This window comes from Puma concolor, chromosome B3, assembly GCF_028749965.1.
Source record: "Puma concolor isolate L17-30 chromosome B3, mPumCon1.1.hap2, whole genome shotgun sequence".
NCBI lineage: Eukaryota > Metazoa > Chordata > Mammalia > Carnivora > Felidae > Puma > Puma concolor.
Window position 1 is genome coordinate 117,857,240 of NC_141672.1, and position 24,478 is coordinate 117,881,717.

Sequence of the window (24,478 nt, forward strand, 5' to 3'; positions counted from 1 at the left end):
GCCAGAACAGGGTGGCCAGCTGCAGAATCGCAGAATCTTAACTGTCCCCTCATCACTGGAGCAGCTCCGTTCAGGTTCCGTAGGCCACCCCCATCCTCCGAAGTCCACAAGACATTAGGACCAGTGTTGTCTGAAAATGTCACTTTTATTTAAAGCACAAAAATTGAGACATAACATATACATTTATACATGAAGAAAAAACACCAGAAAGTTTACAAAACCTTGGTCACTGCCACTGTCATTCAGTGGCTCTGGGGCTGGTGAGCTGGCGGTCTGCAGGCTGCCTCGGGGTGGGATCCAGGTCCCAGAGGCAGGCAATTGGCCAGCTTTTTGAGGGGTCCTCTCAGTCCACACACCCACCCCTACAGCCTTTGGAGGACAGGGTACAGGTTTTACCTGGGGACTCCCGGGTGCCAATCACACTGACACACCTGAGGAATCCCCAGGAACAGTGAAAGGTGACCTGGGTTCTACTCAGGGTATGGAGCCTGGAACCCTCAGAAAAAATGGCTCATCAGTCCAGCATGAAGGGGTGCAGTTCTGGACTGATTCTTCCTGCCCTCCCTAAGAGTCATACAGACGACTTATTGCTGATAGTGGAAGGCAGAGTGGGGTAGAATCTGAGGCCACGGTAAAGAGCTGCTATCCCTCAGGAGGAGAGGAAATCAAACAGGGCCACACCACACCAGGACAACCAGACTCCACCCTCCTAGAAAACCGCCAAAGGCTGGGCAAGACAACTTGGGGTCAATGTCTTTTATCCCTCCCCACCCCACTCCCAAATCCCAACAATCCCATTGCACATTCAGTAAGTCTAAAAAGGGAAGAGCTCAGAGAGGGCCCCAGAGGGCACAGGCGCTGCCCATACCAGGAAGGTGCAGGGGGCACTAAAGGTCTATGAATCTGTGAGAAACGTTAAGGCAGGGAAGAGCCTGGGGCGACAACGCCAGAGGCTCTGGAAGCTCAGAGACCACCCCAGAGTGCTCTGGGGAACAGAGCCTGCCATCCACCTGGACTGCAGTTCACCTAAAGGGCAGCCCTTGGGAGACTACCCCAGCCTGGGAGGGAAGGAAAGGGAGGACTGTGGAAGCCACAGGCTTTGTGTGTGGAGCCATATTTGGGCCAGGCCTGCTAGCGGAGAAGTGAAGTCCCAGGACCCTGGAGAAGTAAGACTCCACCTGGGATGGGCCCAGGTCAGCTGCTGATCCCAAGTACGTACATGTATGTGCATGTGTACGTGGGTACGGGGAAGTGAACTTCAGTCCCACAGCTTCGAATCCTACCAAACCACCACCAGAGAAGGAAAGACTGTTTTGGTTTTTTGTGTTTTTTTTTTTTTTTCCTGTTATGTAAAAAATAAGTCCCTGTCCCTCCCTCCCCTTCTTGGGCAGAACGGAGAGCTGGTTGCTGAGGAAAGAGGAAGAACTCCGGCAAGACCCTCCCCCGGTCTGGGCTGGGCATAACCACCGTTTAAGGCACCCACGGAAAGTGCAGCTAGAAGGCAGGCAAGAGAAAAGGCTGGGGCAGAGGAAGGACAGTCAGGGGGACTAGTTCCCCTGGAAGGCTCCTCGGGCAGCATTTGAGGCAGCGCTGCGGAAGGTCCTGTTGCTGAAGATGCCCTGGGAAAACTCCTCCTGGGCCTGCTGGAAGCTGGCCCCCGTCCGGCGGTATAGGGAGTGCACCTGGGGAAAGAGGCTGGGGTGAGAAGGCCGCCCTGGGGCCCCACCTGACCTCCCATCCAGAGCCTTGGTGACAGCCGCTGGACCTCTGGGACTCGGGAAGCCCAAATGTTCTAGTGATGGGCTCGAGGCAAAGGCAGGAGAGAGGTGCCGGCTTCCTTGGGCTGCTGTTGGGCCAGCACCCAGCACTCACCCGCTTCAGAAGGAAGAGTGAGAGCACGGCACATAGGGTGAAGAAGCCAGCCACCACCATCATGATGATTGACACAGCCAAGTGGTCTTTCTTCAGTGTAGACAGGGCTGCGATCCAACCACTGCAAAGGGAGGAGGCAGCCAGAAGGGACACAGTGGGAATGGGCCCCAGAGGTCCCTGTGAGGTGTTCTTCTCTAGGTGGCCGCTGTATGCTGACCAGCCACCACCCAGGCACCTCCCTCCAGCACAGAGCCCAGGGGGCCACGAGCCCTTGGCCTGGGAGAGGCCAGGCCTCTGTGAAGGCTGAAGGGAAGGGCCCCACACGGCCCTCACAGTCAGGAGTAGCATGGGGGAGGGCCTTTTCCTGCTCTTCTAGGGGACATGGAAAGCCTGGCTGCTTGCTTCCAAGGACCCCCCTCTGGGAAGGAGGACCACTGGCCAAGCCATCGCATCCATCCTGTCACCTCAGCTCCTCCTGCTGGGGCCCAGGGCAGGCCCTCTGCCTCCAGCATCACCTTCCTGGCCCCAGTGTCCTTATCTATAAAAGGGGATATCCTCACACTGCCTGAATTAAATAAGAACTTACCACAAAGCCACAGTTCTCAAAATAGTGCAGTACTGGTATAAGGACAGACATACAGATCAATGGAACAGAACTGAGAGTCCAGAAACAAACCGATACTTCGATCATCAACTGATTTTTGACAGGGATGCCAAGACCAGTAAATGGGGAAAGAATCCACATGGAAAACAATGAAGCTGGTCCTTCCCTTCAACCATACACAAAAATTAACTCCAGATGGATCAGAGACCTGGGGCGCCTGGGTGGCTCAGTCGGTTAAGCGGCTGATTCTTGGTCTTGACTCAGGTCACGATCTCATGATTCAGGAGTTTCAGCCCTGCGTTGGGCTCTGTGTTGGCGGTGCAGAACCTGCTTGAGATTCTCTCTCTCCCTCTCTCTCTCAAAATAAATAAACTTTAAAAAACAAACAAAAGGGGCGCCTGGGTGGCTCAGTGCGTTGAGCGTCCGACTTCGGCTCAGGTCATGACCTCACGGTGAGTTTCAGCCCTGCGTCAGGCTCTGTGCTGACAGTTCAGAGCCTGGAGCCTGCTTCAGATTCTGTGTCTCCCTCTCCCTCTGCCCTCCCCGCTCATGCTCTCTCTCTGTCTCTCAAAAATAAACAAATGTAGGGGCGCCTGGGTGGCGCAGTCGGTTAAGCGTCCGACTTCAGCCAGGTCACGATCTCACGGTCCGTGAGTTCAAGCCCCGCGTCAGGCTCTGGGCTGATGGCTCGGAGCCTGGAGCCTGTTTCCGATTCTGTGTCTCCCTCTCTCTCTGCCTCTCCCCCGTTCATGCTCTGTCTCTGTCTGTCCCATAAATAAATAAAAACGTTGAAAAAAAAATTAAATAAATAAATAAACAAATGTAAAAAAAAAATTTTTTTTTAAAAACAAAAAACTTTGTGCGCCAAAGGACACTATCACAAGAATGAGAAAAATAATACACAGGGGGGAGAAAATGTGTTCACTACATACCTGATAGGGAGCTGGTATCCAGAATATATAAAGAACTCAACAACAAAAAGACAACCCAATTACTAGAGAAAGACTTGAATAGACATTTCTCCAAAGATACACAAATGGCCAACATCATTAGTCATTCAGGAAATGTCAATCAAAAAACAGGGAGGGGGGTGCCTGGGTGGCTCAGTCGGTTAAGCGTCTGACTTCAGCCCAGGTCATGATCTCACAGTTTGTGGGTTTGAGCCCTGTGTTGGGCTCCGTGCTGACAGCTCAGAGCCTGGAGCCTGCTTCGAATTCCATGTCTCCCTCTCTCTGCCCCTCCCCCACCCGTGCTGTCTCTCTCAAAAATAAATGTTAAAGTTTAAAAACAAAAACAAAAACAAAACAAAACAAAGAACAGTGAGGTATCTTACCTCTAGGCTGGGAAAAAAAAACAAACCAAACCAGAGTTGGTGAGAATGTGGAAAAACCACAGCCCTCACACACCGCCAATGGAATGGTACAGACTTCCATCTGACCCCGCAATTCCACTCCTACGTACATACCCAAAAGAACTGAAAATAGGTGTTCAACAGCTCGTACAAAAACGTTCATAGCAGCAGTATTCACAACAGCAAAAAGGTGGAAAAAACCCCAGGGTCTATCAATTGATGAGTGGATAAGCAGATGGATGGGATATGATTCAGCCATAAAAAGGGATGAAATACTAATCCATGTTACAACATGAGCCTTAAAAACATTATGCTGAGGGGCGCCTGGGTGGCTCAGTCGGTTAAGCGTCTGACTTCGGCTCAGGTCACGATCTCGCGGTCCGTGGGTTCGAGTCCCCCGCATCGGGCTCTGTGCTGACCGCTCGGAGCCTGGAGCCTGTTTCAGATTCTGTGTCTCCCTCTCTCTCTGCCCCTCCCCCGTTCATGCTCTGTCTCTCTCTGTCTCAAAAATAAATAAACGTTAAAAAAAAATTTTTTAAAAATTAAAAAAAAAAAACATTATGCTGAGAGAAGCCAGACACAAAAAGCCACCTACTGTATGGTTCCATTTATATGAAATGTCCAGAATAGGCTGATTCAGAGACAGACAGCAGCTTAACAGCTGCCAGGGGCTCGGGGAAGGAGGGATTAAGTATAGCGTTTCCTTTGGGGTGATAACAAACGTCCTGGAACTAGACAGTAGTGAGGGCTGCACAACACTGTGGATCTACTACACACCACTGAATGTTCTGCTTTAAGACGGTTTAAGTAGTAAATAAAACAAATGTTATGGGTATTTCACAATCAGTAACAAGAAAGGAGGATTACATCCAGCCAGCTGTGGGGGGCCGGAGGTGAGGTGAGGAAGGCACTGGGAAACTGGGGGCTGCAGGGCTAGAGAGGGAAGCCCAGGCAGGTCATGGGGGTAGGGGGGCGGCGGAGGGGAGTCCGGACCAGAACTCAAGCCTTCTGACTCCGAGTCCAGAAGCAAACAGCAGTTAGGCCACAGCCTGTCTTCCAGGATCTCACTAAGAGTAGTGAGTAATGAAACCGGGTCATCAATCAAAGAGAAAGGGGCCAGATTAGAAACAGCAAGGTGAGGGGCGCCCGGGTGGCTCAGTTAAGCATCCAACTTCAGCTCAGGTCATGATCTCACCATACTGAATTCGAGCCCCAGGTCGGACTCTGTGCTGGCAGCTCAGAGCCTGGAGCCTCCTTTGGACTCTGTGACTCCCTCTCTCTCTGTCCCTCCCCTGCTCACGCTCTCTTTCTGTCTCTTAAAAAATAAATAAATGTTAAAAAAAAATTTTTTTTTTTTTAAAAGAAACAGCAAGGTGAGAGGGAAGAGGGGTGGTGGGAGGGCAGCGGGGACGTGCTCGGAATGCAAGGTGAGTCAGCCCCTCCCTCCTCTCTGGATCAGCTGCACTGGAGGGAGGGGACCAAAATAGTGCAGCCCTTCCAGGCCCAGGCTTTCAGCCAAGCGTCAGCCTGACCATTCTGTGATGTTCCCTGTGCACTGGGGCGGAAAGGAAAACATCAGCCATCAGGTTTTCTTTCTAAGGCTAATTCTGAACTGAGGACTACAGCGCCCAGGAAACTCAAGCCAGTTATATGCTCAAAGCAAGAAGGAGGCAACCCAGGAGAGAGGCTAGGGCTCCATCTCCTGACATTACAGGGCCTCTGGGAAAAGTCACAGCACAGAGTCTGCAAAAGCCAGGGCATCTGTCAGCAGCTGCCCAAATCCAAGAGCTTGTCTGGGGCCGGGAGAAGTAGCCCTAGCCTCTGGGAGGGCGTGGCCGGAGAAAAGGAATAAATGCAGTCCTCCATAGGACTTAGGCCAGGTAGCCTAAGGATTCAGGGCAAGTCCACTTACAACGCCCCAGAAAGTGGTCGATGAGGCAAGGCAGTGAGTTGGTGAGCGGTGAAGAACTGGGGGCAGTGCACGGAGGCAGATGCAAGTCCACCCAACCCCTCTCCCGGCTAGGGTAGAAGACGGGTCATCTGCGAGGGCCCTCTGGGAATGAGGATAGCAGAGCGAGAGAGGCCAAGCCACCTCTAAAATGTAATTCCATCGTGCTGCCCCAGGTCTCACCTGTCCCCCAGGCCAGGGATGCCAACCAGCTGGATGATGTAGATCCCTATTTGACAAAAAAATACGAAGAAGAATACAAAGAAGCTGAAAGAGTTGTCAGACCTGTGGAGAGAGGGGGAAATCCGAAGTCACAAGAGGGCTTGGGGCTCATTCCTCAGGTTCCTCACTTGGCATGGCATCGGTCCTCATTAGGAGCCAGGAGGCAGGATGGGAGCACAGACAGCTCCAGGGGACCAGCCACATTGTCCACAGGGACACAGACACCCACAACCATAATCAAAACAGGCTTGCCCCTCCTTGCCTTCCAGTTTAAGGGGTCAATGCTTGACCCCTTACTCAAAGAGCTAATAAAGTTGCTCACTCAAAAAAACAATATAAAGAGCCTAACAGTCCATTTCCTGGTGTATGTGTTTGCATTTCATAGAAGGCAAGGAAATCTAAGCCAAAGGTATAAATATCTAATAATAAAACTGTAGGCCTGGGTGGAAGAAAAGGTATTTGGGGAGCACAGAACCCTAGACCAGACCTCCAGCTCCATGTCCTTGAGGGCTAGAATAGATTGAGGCCGCAGGTCTCCTCTGCAGAGTACATGGAAGGGTTCAGCCATTGCCCCCCAACTTCCCGGGGCCTGCTAGGCTCCCAGGCCTGAAAGCATCAACTCCGAGGCACAACTGCACAAGCCCTAGGGGTCTGTGAGGTAGCTCCACTCAGGTCCACAGTATTTATTCTAGGTCAACTGCTTTGGCACTCAGCAGGCTCAAGAGAGCTTAGAGTGATAAGCCATGGAGAGCTTATCAAAGTCAGACTTTCTGAGAGTAGCTAATGCTTCAGAAAGGGGTTGAGCAGCCCCTCCCTCTACCCAGCATCTGAAATCCTAATGCACCAGACAGAATGGGAGCAGTGAGAACACAGGGAAGAGCTGCAGACCCCTCCCTAGATCTCCCATGCCTAACCCAAGGACAGTGTCCAGAGCAGACCCCAGGCACAACAACTTAGGAAAATGGCTCCTGATCCGTGTCTGCTCTCACTGTGGGTGGGAATGGGAAAGTGGATTTCCCCACCAATCTATTCTGCTCTAAGACTAGGATGGGGCCCCTGGGCTTAAGGCCCTTGGCCTGCTACCTGGGATGCCAGTCATACACTGACCCCTTGTCCAAGCCCCACTCACCTGAAGGCTTTATAGATGGGTCGGTACCAACACAGGAAGGCACAGGGGGTGAAGATGATAAACCACAGGATCGAAAGGCCAAAGTTCACTCCGTTGGTGCTGTCAACTAAGAACCAGGCCAGGCAGGCAAGCAGGTTCAGAAACAGAGTCACCGAGTGCACTGGGGAGGGGGAGGAGAGAGAGATACGGGCTCGTGCCAAGGTGACTGAAGGATTCCCAGGCATGGTGAACCACCCCCTGGGAGGACGTGAGGTCCATACAGTGAGGGGAGCTGCAGAAATACTACAGGACCTTCGTCTGCACCTAGGTGCAGTGAGCTCCCAGATCCTGATTTTCTGGGGCAGCAAAACCAGGGACCAAACCACGTTCCTAAGAGGTGAAGGGACCAGATATATGATATATGATGGGGGTGGGGAGTGGCAGTAAAGGGAAGGTGCAGACTCAAGGGCTGATCCTTGAGGGAAAGAAGCCCTTGGAGACTCCTGTCCCTGTCCCTAGATGGCCCACCCTGGAGCTACAGGGAGTAGCTGGGCTACTTGGGTAGAGGGAGGCCTTCACCTAAGGGTGGCCTTTCAATGCAACGAGCCCCACAGGAACTCTGAAGCCTCCCATTAGTCTCACTCTACGTGATCCATGGTGTGAACTGGCCCTTCTGGGGAGGTTCCCAGCACAGGGAGTAGACTGTGGAGGGCCAATTAGGGGGGCAGAAGGTACCTTCTATCCCAGCCCAGCGCTGAGGAAGGCTGGAGTCTGCGGGAGGAGCAGACAGAGCACAGAAAGGGCCCTGGAGTCACACCCCATTTCACCCGTAAGCTCAAGAGGGCCGGGGCGGGACTCACACATCCAGAGATAGTAGAGCATCTTGCATATCCGCTGGTAGTCAGCAGGGATTTCTACCGAGAAATCCTGATAGAAGCAGGGCTTGACAGGGCACCAGAAGGGCAGGGGCGGCCAGTTGTTCTCTCTCACTGTGTAGAAAGACGCGACGAGGTGAGGCCCAGCCTCCACAGCAGCATGGCGAGGTGCACACTCCAGCAGTTTACGGGCCAAACCAGGGCTCCAGAAGGGCACTGGTAAGTGGGGCTCAGGGTCTCCAAGGGTAGGGAGTGGGATGGGAAAAGGGTGATGGGACACGAACACACACAAGCCTGCTCCAAGGTTAACAGATCCCAAATGCACTGACAAACAGAGCAAAATGGCCTATGTGATTATTTTTATGAACAACCAACCCATAAGCACAAGGGGTCATCTTCGTGAAGATGAAGGGGAATCGCAGGACCAGTGTCCCTACTTCAGCAAAAATTTCAGGGCTGGGAAGGAGTGCAGAAATAACCCACACCCGCTAGGTCCACACTGCAGGTCTCCTGGCCTCCATCTCCCTGCCCTGCCTGGCACTAGCACCAGGGCTGCTCTAAGATGATCAAAAGCCCGACAGGGGTCCAGGGCTGCCCCAGGACAAGCAGGCTCAGGAAGACCTCCCGTGCCAGGCCTGGCAGCCCAGGGCCCGGCAGCCTCCCTTACCATGTAAGTTGGCCACAGTGTTCTGTAGCTCCCGCTCCTTGCGCTCCAGCTCGGCTGCTTTCCTGTCCAGTTCTTCCTGCTGCCGGAGCAGGCTCGCCTGGGCTGCGGAGGCCACGGCCTGGGGGGCACGGAAGTGGAGCAGCCGGACACGGGAGACAGAGGGGCAATGTCAGTCGTCAGTGTGAGCAGAAAGTCAGAAGGGCCTTGCCCCATGCAGGGAGAGACAGTCCCAGCTCCATGCTGTCTTGGGTACCAGAGACCACCACAGACAGGCCAAGGTGACCTGTCTCCTATTGCCTCGACACCACCTCTGTCCCGTTAGCCATTAACCAGCCTTAATCTGGGATCAGGGATGAAGGAGAGACCCCTGAGCTGGAGACGAGAGAACATTCCCCCATTCTGGAATGCAGGCAAAGTTCAGCTACACTGACCTCTGGGGTAATAGCGAAGGGAAAACGGCATCACAAGAGACTAAGCTGTAGCCAGAAACCCAGAGAGCTGCACCTCATCTCAAGAGCCTGGAGGGTGCGTGTGCGCAGGGGAAACAGTGCAACCTGCTAGCAGTGAGTGCGGAGGGGACACGTGAGGACAGATCACGTGCACCTGGAGCCTCATGGATCCATATTTAAGTACCACCCCACCCCACCCCCAGGAGCTGACCCCTTGAGGTCCACCTGAAAATGTGACCGGCTACACCCCAGCGCAGCCCCCTAGGCTTGGCCCTGCTCTGCCCGGCTTTGATGATATGCGGAGTCCAAGCTTCATCCCCTGTCCAGAAAGAGCCTCTGAGTGAGGCACCTAGGGAACGTGAGGCCGAGCAGAGCTGGCCCTGGCGTTTCAGCCCAGGGCCCCACTCCTTCCAGGGGCTACAGCTGTTGGGGCCTGGTTATTCCCGAAGTCTACAGTCGTTTTAGGAAACAGGTATCAGACCAGTCACCTCGCAGAATGGTAAGCCAGACATATGTGTATATATGTGTGCGCGCGTGCACGCGCGCATGTGCACACACACACCCTCGCTCTCTCACTCTCTCCAAAAGGCATTCTCCAAAGAGCCAAGGCTGACTTTAGCAGGTCAATTTCAGGCACTGGGGGCCAAAGCAGGACCAGAATGGACCATCCTGGACCATGCTGAACATCTCAGCCTTCCCTCCCAAGTCTGGTCAGAAGGCGAGAGCCTCTTGGGGCCCACGAGAGCCCAAAGCCCGGCTTGGGCCTTGCCCTCCCTCATGCTCATCTACACTTCGCCTACCTTCGGAAGCTTTTGCATGTAGCTGTCTCTGAGAATACTATCTCCTCCTAGTAGCATCTGCCTCTCTGAGAGCTCGCTCACTGCCAGGAATCTGGTAGGCAGGAACCTGCTGGCCTGTCTACGCAGGAGCTGCAACATACAACTCCACTGTGGGTCACGCTCACTGGGGTGGTGAGGCGCATGGGGCAGGACGGCGAGGTGATGGGGAGTCGAGTGTCAGACACAAAGCAGACAAGATTCACGGTATTTGGTGAAGGGACAAAGGAAAATAGGAAGGAAGGCAGAAATAAAAGAGGCTAAAAAAAGAAAAGAGAGACAGAGAGACAGAGGGAGGAAGGCCAGGAGAATGGATGAATGGATGGATAGATCGATTGATTCAGGGCCCTGAGTAAGAGAGGACAAACCAAAGGCCCCACGAGGATCTGGAATGGCACAACAGAGGCAAATGCTCTCTCTGAAGGCACCAACGACCCTAGCCTGGTTATTGTTTGGTGGTGGTAATGGGGTGGGGGTGAGGATATAGGCTGGCTGAGCAGACCCTCCATGTGCAAGTGACCAGCTCCAAAGAGATTATCAAAAGGGCCCTTAAAGGGCAGCCAGGAATTAAGGCCCTCTGTCCACCTCCTCCCCCAATCTCAGGGCTCAGCTACTGGTGCTACCCTCTCAGGAAAGAAGAAGCAAAGGGATTTTTGTCAACAGTACCTGGGGGGTTGGCTGGGTTGGTTCCACTGAGGGCTGGAGAACCGCCGGCTGCGAGGGCCCAGGGAGCTGTGTGACAGGAACTGTTGTCGCTGCATTTGTCTGCGTGGGACACACCAAAGGAGGCAGATGAGTAGGGCTCCACTAGTTGGCCACACGGGGGCAGACCCACAGCGGGGTGAGTGCTGTGCCCCTGCCTGTGAGGGACATTCCCTCTGGGGCAGGCCTCAGCCCGGCCCTGCAGATTCTTAGCCTTTGAGCCTCAGGCTCTGGGCAATGTGATGCTTTACCTGGCCTCCCTGGCCTTGCTGGAGCCACAGCTCCCCAGCACTGTCCTGTCCTCTTCAGGGAGGGGCCCAGATGACAAATCCCAAGGGGAGAACTGCTGGCTTCTTCACCCTTATCCTCACCCCAAGTTCACGTTAGGACTGCAGTTTCTCAGAGCTGTCTCTGCCTCTGCCAAGGCTCCTTGCCTCAGAAACCTGGCACCACCCAGGGGACCCAGGGACTCGGAAAGAGGGCATGCTCACCAACCTCGGAGAAGGGGTTGAATTCAGCCAGGCCGCTTTGCGGGGCATTGGTCAGCTGGGTCACAGAGGGATCCTGCAAAGGTAAAAAGCAAAACAAACAAAAACAGCCATGAGCCGCTGGGGAGAAGAGAGAACCATCTCTTGGCCCCTCCCAGGCCAGCAGGCCCCAGGGATACGGGGCTGAGGTGAGGCCCTTCCTGGTGGCCTGAAAAGCCTCTCCAGAAAGGCTCCTCTGCCCAGCCCCTGCCACACCAGAGCTGCAACCTCTTCTCCCTTTCTGGGAAAGGAGTTCAGCCCCAATGACTTCCCAGAAGAGACCCAGAGCAAGCTTTACATTCTGAGACCTCAAAACAGACACTACCATGTCCTTGTTAGTGCCCTTTACAGATTCAAAAGAATTTACCGTATTTACCTCCAGGGGGGAGGGAGTGCGTGGTAGGAATACTCACTTTTTAATTCATAACCTTGCTGTACTGTTTTATTATTTTACAGAAAGCATTTATTCCTATTTATTTTAAAAAGTTTATTTATTTATTTTGAGAGAGAGGGACAGCACGCAAGTGGGAAGGAGCAGAGAGAGAGAGAGGAAGAGAGAAAATCCCAAGCAAGCTCCGAACCAGCAATGCAGAGCCCAATGAGGGGCTCGAACTTGCACACTACAATATCATGAACTGAGCCAAAGTTGGACACTTAACTGACTGAGCCACTCAGGTGCCCCTTATTATTTTTTTTTTTTAAGCTCATTTATTTATTTTAAGAGGGGGAGAGACAGAGAGAGTGGGCTTGTGCCCGCACAAACAGGGAGAGGCAAAGAGAGAGAATCCCAAGCAGGCTCTGCACTGTTAGTGCAGAGCCTGACATGGGGCTCAAACTCACAAACCATGAGATCATGAACTAAACCGAAATCAAGAGTCGGACACTTAACCGACTGAGCCACTCAGGCACCCTCTCCTCTTATTTTTTAAAGGACGGTTTAAGGTTCTGGAACAAAAACACACTGCGGGCTGCCAGTACTGATTTTGTTAAATCAGGCACACTTGCTAAGAACAGAGGCATGAAGGGCTCAGATGAAAAGCGGAGAGAATGTTTTTGGGTTCATTTTTTTTTCCCCTCAAGAAAATGCAAAAATGTCCTTCAGAACGCAGTCTTTCCCTGAGTTTTCAATTTTCCCTTCTCCAAGGCCAGCCCTCCCGCCTAGGGCCTGCACAGCACTTCCTGTCATCTCCTCCACCGAGCACCTCCCTGATGGCCTGGGGCCACTTGGCCTCATCTCACCCCCTCCCAGCACTCCATCATCCTTTCCCCTTCCCCGTACGTAATAGGTATGGGGCTCAAGTCCAGCTCCACAGCAATGCCTGGGCTCTGGGAGGAGCAGCTGTGAAGGCTGGGCACACCACGGCTGGACTCTGCCAAGGCCCAGGTTACAAGGCCTCCCCTAGGCCCCGCTCTGTGTACCTAACCCCCATCCCTCACTTCTGGTCCACAGGCTCCCATCCTGCTGTCCTGGCCTCACCTCCACCAAGAATCCACAGACTGGATTCTCAAACACAATATTAACATTAGACAGACCCTCAGGGAACAACCCCCTCAATTCTTTAGATGTGGAAACAGATCCTACTGTGGTGCCGTACTTGTCCTAGGTCTCAAGATGGCTGGCTCCCTCTTCTGTACATTCACAGAATGTCAGCAGTGAGCGTGTTCTCTGATGTTTTTCACACATACTAACTCTCATCTTCCCACCTGGGTCTCCAGTTCCTGAAGAGTGAGACTTTGGCTGGCTGGCCCCTGGGCCCAGAGCCCCAACTCACTTCTCTCTAGACGTACCTCATCTCTGGACCCCCACCCAATTTCCTCTGCAAGGAGGCAATGTGGCTATGTCCATTCTGCTGGACAGCATTCCTGCCCGGTGGCCCCTGAAACTTGGATAAAGGGACAAGGTAAGGTTCAGAAGGCCACCTGAGATGGAGGAACTGGCCTTGAGGTTATTTATTGGCTGAATGATTTCTCCCAGAATTACTGGGCTGACTTTCTGCAAGGAAGATCTGGAGCTCAGGTTCCATTCCCCTTTCTGACTCAGCAAACACCAAGCTACAGCACAGTGAGTGAGATGAAGTCACTGAAATCAGATCCACCATGCAAGGAACTGGTTACCTGAGTGTGTGTCACAGGACAGAAGACAGAGGGGTGGCTCTGGTAGCTGTTTCGGGCGCTGACCCACATGTCCCACATGAGGTGCGTGCGTTTAACAGGCAACCTTCAGACCCATGCAGAGATGTCATTTTCTTTACCAAGGTCAGCCAGAAGAGGATTCTGGGGGTGGGCAAGCTGACTACTCTGTCCATAGTGATCTCTCCTTTTTCTAAAGTCTTAAAGCTTGGTCCTTTACCCCTCACCAGAGTTGCCATAAACAAATACTGTCTCCACCAGCATGCTGTAACCTCCACAGCCAGATGCTTCTCTCTCAAGTTCATACTTCTGGCTCCTAGTGCTTGGGGAAGGGCCGATGCAGAGCAGAAGGTCAAACAGTATTTGACAGTATGTGCCACATGCTCTCCTCTACTTTCTCTGGGTGGTACTGCCCCAAAGCTGGAGGGTACCTGCATCACTGTGGTAGCCCCAGGGCCCACAAGCACCCTGCCACGGAAGACGGCCCTGGAACATTCTGGGAGACCTGGGTGCTTTCTGAAAGATGAGAAGCTCAGGCCTGGTGAAAGAGGAAGGGAGCTGACATTTACTGAATGTCCTTATACAATGATGTGATTTTGAAGTTCTAGTCACCCCAGAACCGGCCACTGTGTCGAGTTGTCAGAAAAGAAGGTTCTACCAGCTTTCCTCAACCTGGTTCTTCAAAAGAATTAAGGCCCAGTGCCCTAAGGCATCCACTGTCTGAAATGACTTGACTTCTCTCCTGTGCATCTAGAATAATCCTGGTTCTATTCCATCCTTGAAAGAACAGAGATAAATCGTCACTTCAACCAGCTTCTGAACCCTGTGGCTCAGCTGAGGTGTCCCCTCATTCAACCTCATGACCACCCCGTGAGGGATGTCTTTTTAGTTTGCAGCTGGAGAAAGCCCCGCCGCAGAGAGGGGAAGTGGCTCGTCCAAGATCCCAGGGGTGGTGGCTGAGCCAGATTCTGAATTCAAGTTGTCTGTATCCAGGGACACGAGTGGTAAACCTGAGAGGGCAAGGTGAGGGTCTACCTTGTTCAGCAGCGTACCCCCAAAGCCTAGGGCACTTGACAAACGGAAGGTGCTCAATGTGTGGTTGAATGAACGAAGCCCCCTCCTGAGGAACACTGACGGGACACCATGAGTGACCAAGACAACTACTTCTGCTCAGTTTTTTATTCCTGGACTTCAGGGAAGTCCTTGGGGGAACACCTGTGTTAGGAGACATGCAGCGAGTCTTGCACTAAGGACCACACTGACTGGTCTGAATGAAGACCCTCAGCTTCTACTCTGAGTCACAAGTAACGAGTCAACAGCAGCAAGCTTCTTTCCCACTAAGCATCAGCTGGCTCGGAAGTGGGTCAAGTAGTCATTTCAAAGGATGGCGAGAGCTAAGTTTCACCTACAGAGAGGTAACCCAAAACCCCCCGGTACACAAAGGACTGAGCCTGGCTAATGCCCTTTACTGAATATATAACAAAGAAAATGCTCCTGCACTTGGTTCTTTTCATTCTGGGAAGAGTCACAAACAGTGTGAGTGACAAACCGAGATCAACAGGATGCAGCTCTTGACCTTCGGGAGCGGATGACTGTTGCAGAGACACGTGCACATAGTACAAGAGCCCAGGGCAGAGTGAAAAAGAGGGGAAGGGAGGCCGGGAAGCGGAGGAGAGGCTCACCACCGCTGGCGCAGGGGAACCCTTCGTGTGGCTGGGGTGTGAGGACCCAGAGGAAAAGAGGCAGGCGCTGGAGCTCTGCCGGGAAGGGCCTTGAAAAACACATTCGTTTCCAGTTTGGCAATCACCTTCCATGTCACAGGTGTCGGCTGTGCTTGAGCTGTGACTCTTTCTTGCTTTCGCCTCCTACACTCCACCCAAGCTCCCAGTGTGGGGTTTATTTCAGGCTCCAAATAAACACATTAAATAAATACCTCATGAGCTAAAAAAACTCGGCCATTCTCTCTGGGAGGCAGAGTTACCAATACTTTGGAACTCTTGGGAAGTCCTATTTGCTTTGGAGACAAGGCTGTGTGTCATAGGACAAAAAAGGGCAATCATCCCCAACCAAGTGGCTGGGTCCCAAGTAAAAAGAGCCACAGATAACCTCAGTACTCTCTTACCTGAAAATCCATCCTAAGGAAATATGACACAAATATGTAAAAATCTGTACCTGCAAAGAGATTTATTGCACCAGTGCTTACAACAGGAGGAAAAAAATCAGGAAATGACTTAACTGTCCAACGACAGTGAGCACAACAATGTTTTGGTACACATCCCCTCAATGGCCTGAACAGCCATTAAAAATCACAGCTATGGAGCACCTGCATGGCTCAGTTGGTTAGGCGTCCAACTCTCAGTTTTGGCTAAGGTCATAATCTCTCAGTTTGTGAGTTCAAGCCCCACATCGGGCTCTGTGCTGACAGAATGGGCTTGCTTGGGATTCTCTCTCTGCCCCTACCACCCCTCTCCAAATAAATAAATAAACTTTATTTTTAAAATAAATAATCACAGCTATAAACATAGAGCAGCAATATGGAAAAGACTTTGTTATATGAATACCACATAACAATTTTGTCAAAAGCATTCATGTGAAAAGAGACTGGCAGGAAAACACATCAGAACAACAATGGTTGCAAAAGACTGGCAGAAATACAAATGATCTATTTTGTCTTCTGAATTTTCCACAATGTGATGTTATTTTTACCTTAAAAGCACACATACCCACACATTTTTAAAAAGAGCCTGAGGACCCATCAAATGAGCAACGTGCACCCAGGCCTCTCTCCTTGCCACAGCAGTGATGGACACAGTGGCCCAGAAAAGTGAGGCTCACCCACCTGGCCTGGCGCCTGAGGCTCTCCCGGACCTGGTGCCAGCACCCCTGGCGGCAGCCTGTCCTTGGTCAAACTGAGACACTTGTCATCTCCTTCCACCTTCGTTTACTCCCTAGGCTAACCGTCCCACGCCAAGTGCGGGGCTAGGACCCAGACCAAAAAGCCTTGGTTCCTGCCCTAAAGAAGTGGACAGTACAGAGAACAAGAAGCCAGGGCAGGAAGTGACAGCACGTGACTAGTGCAGGGCCAGGGCCGATGGGAGGGCTTCACAGAGGAGGGAGGGACTAAGCTGTCTGGGAGTCAGGGTAGGCTTCACGGAGATGGCACCTGAGTTGGATCTTGAGAGAGGACAAAAGTTTAGCAAGAACTAAGGAGGGAGGCAAGAGCAGCACTGCAGGGCGCCTGGGTGCCTCAGTCAGTTAAGCACCCGACTCAGGTCATGATCTTACAGTTTGCGGGTTCAAGCCCCACACTGGGCTCTGCACTGATGACACAGAACCTGCTTGAGATTCTGGCTCTCCTCTCTGCCCCTCACCTGCTTGTGCTTTCTCTCAAAATAAATGAATAAACATTAAAAAAAAAAAAAAGCAACATGTGCAAAGGCAAACACACCTCTATGTGTTCAGGGCACAGGATGTGGGGCGACTCAATAGGGTGGAGGCCGGAATTCACCCAAGACAGGAGGACAAAGGACACAGAAGTTTATTGAAAACACTGCAAGGGAGCAGTGGGCAGGACAGCAAAGGAGAGACTGTCAAGAGGCAGTGCTGGGGGGCTGGAGTTATGGGGGGGAGGTGAGGAGGTATGGGAATGCACAAAATTTTCCTTTTTGGTACCTGTAGCCAATTGTCAGTAGTCCACTGGTCAGCCAGGACTAATGGCTATTTTGAGGTGGGTCGCCTCAATGAGCCTGTTTGCATATAGCCCAGTGGTCACTCTGGGCCCTTTTACCTTACTCAGATTTCCACCACTGAGGTCTGTTGCTGAAAAGTGGCCTCTATACAGAAGGTTCTGGGGGCCGTGCAGTGAAGTGAAGAGAGACAGAAGCCAGGTGTGCCAAGGAACCAGCCTGAACAAAGGGTTGAGCCAGACAGCAGGAGTTTGGACTCCACCCATGAGCGGTGGAGGACAACTAGAGACTGTCATCTCTGCCACGGTGAGGAGAGCACAGTGAGAGGGGAGGGAGGACTGGCCGGGACCACAGTCCACAGGGGTGATGGTGAGGACTGAACTAAAAGCATGATAACTGGGGGTGGAGAAGAGGCGACAGACTCCAGAGGCCCTGCTCAGGTAGATGCTACGGGCTCAGCCACTCTCTAGGGCAAGAAAGGGGGAGGGGAAGGGAAGTTGAGGAACTCAGTGGCTAACTTGGGTGACCGGGGAACAGTGCCACCCCTGAGCAAGATTAGTGTTCACGGGAGAGGAACAGGCTTTTCAGGAGCGGGTGTGTGAAAGCAGGCGCCCCATGTTTGTTTTTTTAAAGTAGGCTCCATGCCCAAAGTGGGACTTCAACTCATGACCCTGAGAGCAAGAGTTTCAAGGCACCTGTGTGGCTTAGTTGGTTAAGCATCTAACTCTCGATTTCAGCTCAGGTCATGATCTCATGGTTTCTGAGATCAAGCCCAAGTCAGGCCCTGCACTGACAGTGAGGTGCCTGCTTGGGATTCTTTCTTTCTCTCTCTCTCTCTCTCTCTCTCTCTCTCTCTCTCTCTTTGCCCCGCCCCTGCTCATGCTTGCTTGCTCATGTGTGTGCTGTCTCTCCCTCTCTCAAAATAAATAAATAAACTTAAAAAAAAAAAAAAGAATTGCATGTTCTTAAAAAAAAAAGAAAAGGGTTGCATGCCCTACTAACGGAGCCAGCCAGGAGCCCCTAGAGCAGCTCTAGATCTGGGATCGCTGGGATGTGGATGCTATTCTGAAGCCACAGTGAAAGACGACTTCAGTCGCCTCCATTGTGACCTCACGCTTTCTAGTTGGGTTCTTCTTTCCAGTTGGTCTCTGGGCTCAGGCTGAAGACCCTAAGGGCAGAGCGTCCCCTGATGAGAACAGGGAACTGAAATTACCCCCTCAAGCAACAAGAACTGCCCTGAGCCAGCAAGGCCCCACACCTGACTGACTCCAAGACTACGCTCGACTTGACCTTCACTGCCCACCTACATGTACACACCCACCACTGTCCCACATTTTCCTTATATAAACCTGAAGTATTTTCGGCACTTTGGAGACAGTCTGAGCCGCTAGTCCGCCGTCTTCCTGGTGTTGGCCTCGCTGAAATCAACTCCTTTCTTGTTCCACCACGCTTGTCTCTCTGCCTCTGGATTCTGTCAGCGGCCACTGGCCGAACCTGGTCTGTATGGGACCCCTGTGCGCCTTGGCTATAGTGTAAATGGAAGACCTTACTCAGAGAGGTATACAGTGAGAACAAAGTCAAAGGACAGAACTGCAGCCTTCACAGCCTCAAAACGGGTGGAAGGAGGTGAGCGCCCCAGTGTTAAAGAGGCTGAGGGCAGAGAGAAGTACAGGAGAGACTGCCAGGCGAGCGAGTGTGCCACAAGCAGCAGACGTGTCCCAGGCCAGTGGCCAGAGAGGTGGCAGGCTCTAAGAGGGAGGAGGCGCCTGGGGCTGCAGGGCCACAGTATGCACAAGTGCCTTTCGCTTCTTGGTGCTCTGTCACCTGAAATATGAAATACCCTCTCTTCCCATCCGCTCTCTGCCTGAGCCTTTCTACCAAAGGACTCTGCTCTTCCTCCTCAGATCCCTCATAGTTCCTTCTGCCAAGTTTCGACTGCCTTCATCATACCCACGGTGTGTTATCATTGAACAGCTAGCATTTCTTGGCTCTCCTGCCAGATCAGAAGCTCTGGCAGGCCGTGTGCTCATTTACCTCAATCTCCTGCACAGGCCCTTGGAACAGCAGGAGCTCAGCGATGTGCATAAATGTGTAGGCACCTCAAAGAAGCACTGCTGGGCGGGTCACACCTTGGTAATGTGCACTAGCACTCTTCTCTGAAAGAGTGGCAAGGACCCCTTGTTTGTCCTGGTTAAATATTACCATTTCTCTGAACACAGGATTATCCTACTCCAAGTAGCTCCAAAGAAAACTTAACAGAATTGTAGGGTTAAAGTCCAGCTGTGTCTCTGGCCAAGTGCTTTTGAATCACCCAGCCTGGCTCCAGGTGCCAGCCATAAAGGCAGGGAGATAACCCCCATCCCCTTTACCCTCATCCCCACCCCCCGGATCTGGCAGCTGTCTGGACTCAAACTATATGAACTTCACCATTTTCAAATTTCTTGAGACAATGCTGCTGTTCCACAGGAAAGTTCTAACAGGCCCATCTGGTGGTTGTAAGAATTCCCAAAGCTACAGTCAAGCTGGAGCCCACCCTCTCTGGGAAGTGTCTGTGCAGGGAACTTTGTTCACACCCAAATCACGTTTCTGCCACCACTTTCTCCTCCCACAGGAGAGAAAAGTTTTAAATCCTCGGGAAGCAGCCACACCACCGAGATTATCTTTTAACTGCAAGGAGGCAACGTGTGAAAGTGATATTCTGCGATCTGGCAACTCATGGCACTGAAAGGCCTTCTCTGTTCAGCACCACCAGCTAGTTCACACCGCCCCCCACCTTGAAGAAATGCCCAGTAGGAAAGCAGGCCCAGCACTGGCCTGGGTGACCTTCTTGTTAGCTAAGCGCTGAAAACTCAAATGGGCACGATGCCCACCTTTAGCCCTCTACCTCTTCACCACCTGACAAGACTGCCTGAGAAATTTCTGGGATCAGACATGCTGGAATCGGTCCACAGTAGGACCCAAAGATCCAGAGAGTACAAAGCAGATGCACCATAATAAGCACAGGAATTAGGGAGTGCCAGGGGGAGGTTGTGAAATCGGCAACACTTGGCTTGCAGTTTCCTGCTTCCGCCTGGAAGTTTGGTAAAACCTCTGCTGCACTCTTGTGACAACTTTGCATTCACAGCTCTTGCTTTGCAGGAAGTTTGCTAAGAATCTCAAGTATAACTCCACGCAGAGAAGAGGTCATATAAGCCCACACCCACATTGCAGGGCGGGGAGGTGGGTGGAAGTAGGAGGTGGATAAAAAACAAGAGTAAAGGAGTCAATTTAAAGGCACACCAGAAGTTGCAGGGCAGATCACAAGAGTTAGCAGAAAAAGGATTCCATGGTTGGATAACTGAGAAATTCTGGGTCAGATCAAGTTGAGCTAGGGGTGCCTGGGTGGCTCAGTCGGTTGGGCATCCGACTTCGGCTCAGGTCATGATCTCACAGTTTGTGGGTTCGAGCCCCACGTCGGGCTCTGTGCTGACAGCTCAGAGCCTGGAGCCTGCTTTGGATTCTGTCTTCTTCTCTCTCTGCCCCTCCCCACTTGGGCTCTGTCTCTCAAAAATAAATAAATGAAACAAAAAATTTTTTTTAATTAAAAAAAAGTTGAGCAAATGTCTTTATTGCAGGATTGCTCAGAGCCTTTAACAAATAAGTCTTGCCAATCTTTAAGAAAAAAATAGTGATTCCCAAAATTATTTGACCACATAACCCTGAGCACCTTTCAGGACTGGTTATTACTCAGAACATAACTGCTATAAAGTACTATCCTGGGGCGCCTGGGTGGCTCAGTCACCCAGTTGGATTAGGCGTCCAACTCTTGGTTTCAGCTCAGGTCATGATCTCATGGTTCGTGGGACTGAGACTCGCTTGGGATTCTCTCTCTCCCTCTCTCTCTGCCCCTCCCCTGCTTGCACGCACAAGCATGAGCTCTCTCTCGAACTTGTAAAAAATAAATAAAGTACTATCTTAAAAAGCACAGTATAATCTGTATTATCCCAGCCCCACACACTGGGGAAAAAAACTTGCATAGCTAATACTAATTAGCAAATGGTAAAACTCACTTGGCTAGTACTAATCACCCCTACCAGTACTCTCATTTCAAGAATGGGGACAGTGATGACGAAGCTGGCCTAAATAACCCCAACGCAGTTTAAGACCAATATCTGAACTTCAAAAACCTTTAAAACAGCAAGGTCCTGAGAATGAGACCCAGATCTAGGCCCCTTCCCACTGCAAATTAGCTGGTGACTCTGGCAGGTACCATCCTCACTGGGTTCCTGGTTTCCTCCTCTCTAAACCGAGAGGTTAGAATAGATTCCTGAGGATGTTCCCAGCTCCAGTACTCCACCATGGACTCTGAACACTACACTTTCAGGAACCACCACAGAGTGATGGAAAGCATGACTCTGCTCTGAAAGCTGGCTAGGTGTGACAGTTTCTGAGTCTGCTGCCTCTCCCCTTGTTTTCTCCTGAGCTCTGTGCTAATACCCTGGGTAAATGAAGCTGGGCTCACACCCAGTCACCCAAGGGCTGCACCCTTCCCATGTCCCAGCCCTGGCAGTCAGGAAAGCAGACACCAGCATCACAAAAAGGGAGGGCAGCTCTCCAGGCGAAAGAGCTTGGTGGGGCATCACGTCCAAAGTTCCTTCTCCCCGAAGAACTGTGCACCAAGAGGAAAAACATGGCCAAGGGTAAGGAGGAGCAGAGTCCCAGCCAGCCAGCTCTTGTCTTCCCACACAGGATTCCCCCACCAGATGTTGTTCTTTACAGGACCACAGCTGCTTCCTGTCCTGCCATATCCTGGGGCTGCCTGATGGACAGACTGTCTCGGTGAATGCAGAAGTTACTTCTACCACAGTTTGCACAATCATTCCTGGGGCTGGAGATGTGGTTTAAGACTAAGACTTTCAAGCTGCTATTAATCTTGGGCAGCACTCGGGCCAACTATCTCGCCCACTGCTAGCACTGGAGACAAGCTCTCCGCATCTCTGGATGGCTGACTGCCTCTGGCAGACAGACAGCAGCAGACATTTTATTTCCAATTCTGACAGGGGAGGGGGAAAAAAAAGCAAATCATTACAAAGAACACACTCCAAAAGACTACTAGATCCCACTCTCTCTGCTCCTTCCCTGCTCATGCTGTGTCTCTCTCTCAAAAATAAAGATTAAAAAAAAATTTTTTTTTTTTAAATGGGGTGCCTGGGTGGCTCAGTCGGTTAAGCGTCCCACTTCGGCTCAGGTCATGATCTCGCAGTTTGTGGGTTCGAGCCCCGCGTCGGGCTCTGTGCTGACAGGTCAAAGCCTGGAGCCTGCTTCGGATTCTGTGTTTCCTTCTCTCTCTGTTCCTCCCCTGCTCACCCTCTGTCTCTCTCTCAAAAATAAATAAAGATTAAAAAAAAATTTTAAGACTACTAGATCCCAGCGTCATACAGCAGTTCTGTAATTAAACCAAACTGTTACCACCAGATGACACTGGCAGGGGAAAAAAAAAATGCAAATGCTTTTTTCTTTACTTAATAGAGATGACTGAATTACATAAGAGACAAGGTCCTTGCAAAGGTCTGTCAAGAAGCATTAAGTTGTAAGAGGAATGTTCAGGATGTTACAAAGACCAAGCTACCAAAATTTGCTTTGAGGGCTCTCTTTGACTAAGTACCTTGAGACCAAGAAAGAAACATAAAACGTTCACTCCCCTGAGAGTGTACAATTATTCCCTTCTAGTCTCCTTTGTCTTTGCACCGACCTTGAAGGAATTCAAGGGGAGAAACCTCATGCTGTGAGTCGCAGGAAAGATCTGTCAAAGTACTTTCCCCACACCTGCAGGAAACTCTGCAGCTGCCAATGACCAGATAAAGCACAAGCAAGATGAGTTAATGTGCCTAGTAACATACTGACAGAGCAGAAACCTCAGGGCTCATAAATCACCAGTCAGCACAATTCAGCTTCTCTAGAACCGGTTTTGAGCAGACATGAAAAGGAGGCACAGGAGATTTGGAGTTAACAGGAGCCCCAGCCTGTCACTGTGCAAAATATTACCCCTGGATTACCCCTGTATCCTAGCTCAGAGGCAGAAAGGTTTCCGCTTTAAGTAGGAAGACTTCTTCAGCTATCCTTTGTTCAAAAGGTCAAGCCAGCTCAAAGGTCAGCACATCTCAACTCCCTAGCCAACACACGCGTCCATCAGACCAACATTCCTTGTGTTTCAAGACCCTCAGAGCCCCCTCACTTTTCCTCCCTCCCTAACCTGGGCTCTCTCTCCTGTCTAGCCAAATCCCAGTCCAAAATAGACCCATGGCCAAAGTGTGGAATTCTTTTCAAGTCCGTATTTCAGCGTGCGTCGGTTATCTCCACACCCTCTTCCAACCTTCCTTTCCTAGCAAATCTCGGTGGGTCTCCTATACCTTGTAGGCTAGTTTGCCTGTTCCGAGAGTGGGGGGGAGAGTGGAACGTGGCATGTTCCCACATTTCTCTGTCCCTCTAGAGGCTTCTACCTCTTCATTATGTTGTTGTCACCCCTCTCCTAACGTGACTCAAAGCAGGTGTCTCCCCAAGACTGCGGGATGTAGTAGCCACACTTCCCACACAGGTGAAGTCGCTTCTCTCCCCGACCGTATGCTTCCCCAGCAATGTCCGGCCAAAGGGGCTAGCTACATCCGGGGAGCTAGAGGGTCCTACCACTTCTTCCCAGGCTACAGCGTCCCGCCCCTCCTCAGTTCCACCTGCTGCTAGTCCCGCCCCCCAGACACTACGAAAGGCCAGCCCTCAGAGCCCATTCTCCCATTGGGCAGACAGGCCGTCTCCTACGCCACGTCTCTCTGCTCCAGCGAGGGGCCCGGGCGGTGGCCTTTGGCACCGGGGAGAAGTGAGCTGGGGGCTCTACCTGGAAGGGGTTTACGTCCACTGGGTCTGCGAAGGGATTGGTATCGAAGGACGACATGGCGGTCGGGGACTGACCGGCGAGCTCCGCGAGTGCTTCGGCCTCCGGGCACCCAGACCCAGCGGCGCTCTCCGTGCCAACCCACCACTTCCGGGAGCGAAGCAGCCGTTCTGGCGCAGGCGCAGCACCCTCCCAGAGGGGCGTGGTCCTGACGTCACAGAGGTCCGCCCCGCCCTCCTGTCGAGCCCACTACAGAGCGGCGGGTGGGCGTTCCGTTTCCAGGCGCTCCTTTCGTATACCTGTGCCTCAAGGGTCTGGGTGGCTCAGAGGCACGAGAGAGCGGAAGGCGGGGCCGGAACCCTTCCCAGCAGCCTGTTCTCAGCAGCCTCTCGGTCTGATTGCTTCCAAATTTGTCTTGGAAAATTCCCAAGTAAACTCTGTTAAGTGGAGCCGGAAACTTAACCCCTTCATTTCCCTGGAGGGCAAGTTTGGGAAGTCCAACTGGTCCAGACAGGAGAACGAGCCTATTTTGGCCGGAGTGGGGAACGGAATTTCTGACCCGAGAGGACTTAGTCGAGCTAGGAGAGGACTTGGGGTAGGACCCAGCAGGGCAGAGGGGATTTTTTTTCGGAAGAA

At 51.9% G+C, this 24,478-nt stretch overlaps 1 protein-coding gene across 2 annotated transcripts; it reads right to left on the reverse strand.

Moving 5' to 3' along the window:
- Positions 1 to 126: 126 nt before the first annotated feature.
- Positions 127 to 24,022, reverse strand: SCAMP2 (secretory carrier membrane protein 2). Of its 2 annotated transcripts, XM_025918472.2 has the most exons (10): positions 23,846 to 24,022; positions 11,130 to 11,198; positions 10,599 to 10,697; positions 9,897 to 10,025; positions 8,648 to 8,765; positions 7,966 to 8,094; positions 7,127 to 7,286; positions 5,959 to 6,060; positions 1,873 to 1,993; positions 127 to 1,682 (listed from the first exon to the last, which is right to left on the reverse strand). In XM_025918472.2, exons 1-10 carry the CDS (start codon positions 23,900 to 23,902, stop codon positions 1,548 to 1,550), a joined length of 1,119 nt encoding a protein of 372 aa, XP_025774257.1. In that variant the 5' UTR covers positions 23,903 to 24,022; the 3' UTR covers positions 127 to 1,547. The 2 variants fall into 2 exon arrangements, with proteins under 2 accessions (XP_025774257.1, XP_025774258.1); XM_025918473.2 differs by lacking the exon at positions 9,897 to 10,025 and having other exon boundaries at positions 23,846 to 24,017.
- Between the last annotated feature and the right edge of the window lie 456 nt (positions 24,023 to 24,478).

Coding starts and splice junctions, on each gene's coding strand:
- SCAMP2 (XM_025918472.2), bottom strand. CDS start 23,902: ATGTCGTCCTTCGATACCAATCCCTTCGCAGACCCAGTGGACGTAAAC. Junction 10,026..10,598: donor CAACCCAGCCAACCCCCCAG/GTACTGTTGACA, acceptor TGTATGTTGCAG/CTCCTGCGTAGACAGGCCAG. Junction 7,287..7,965: donor GCTCTACTATCTCTGGATGT/GTGAGTCCCGCC, acceptor CCCCCTCCCCAG/TGCACTCGGTGACTCTGTTT.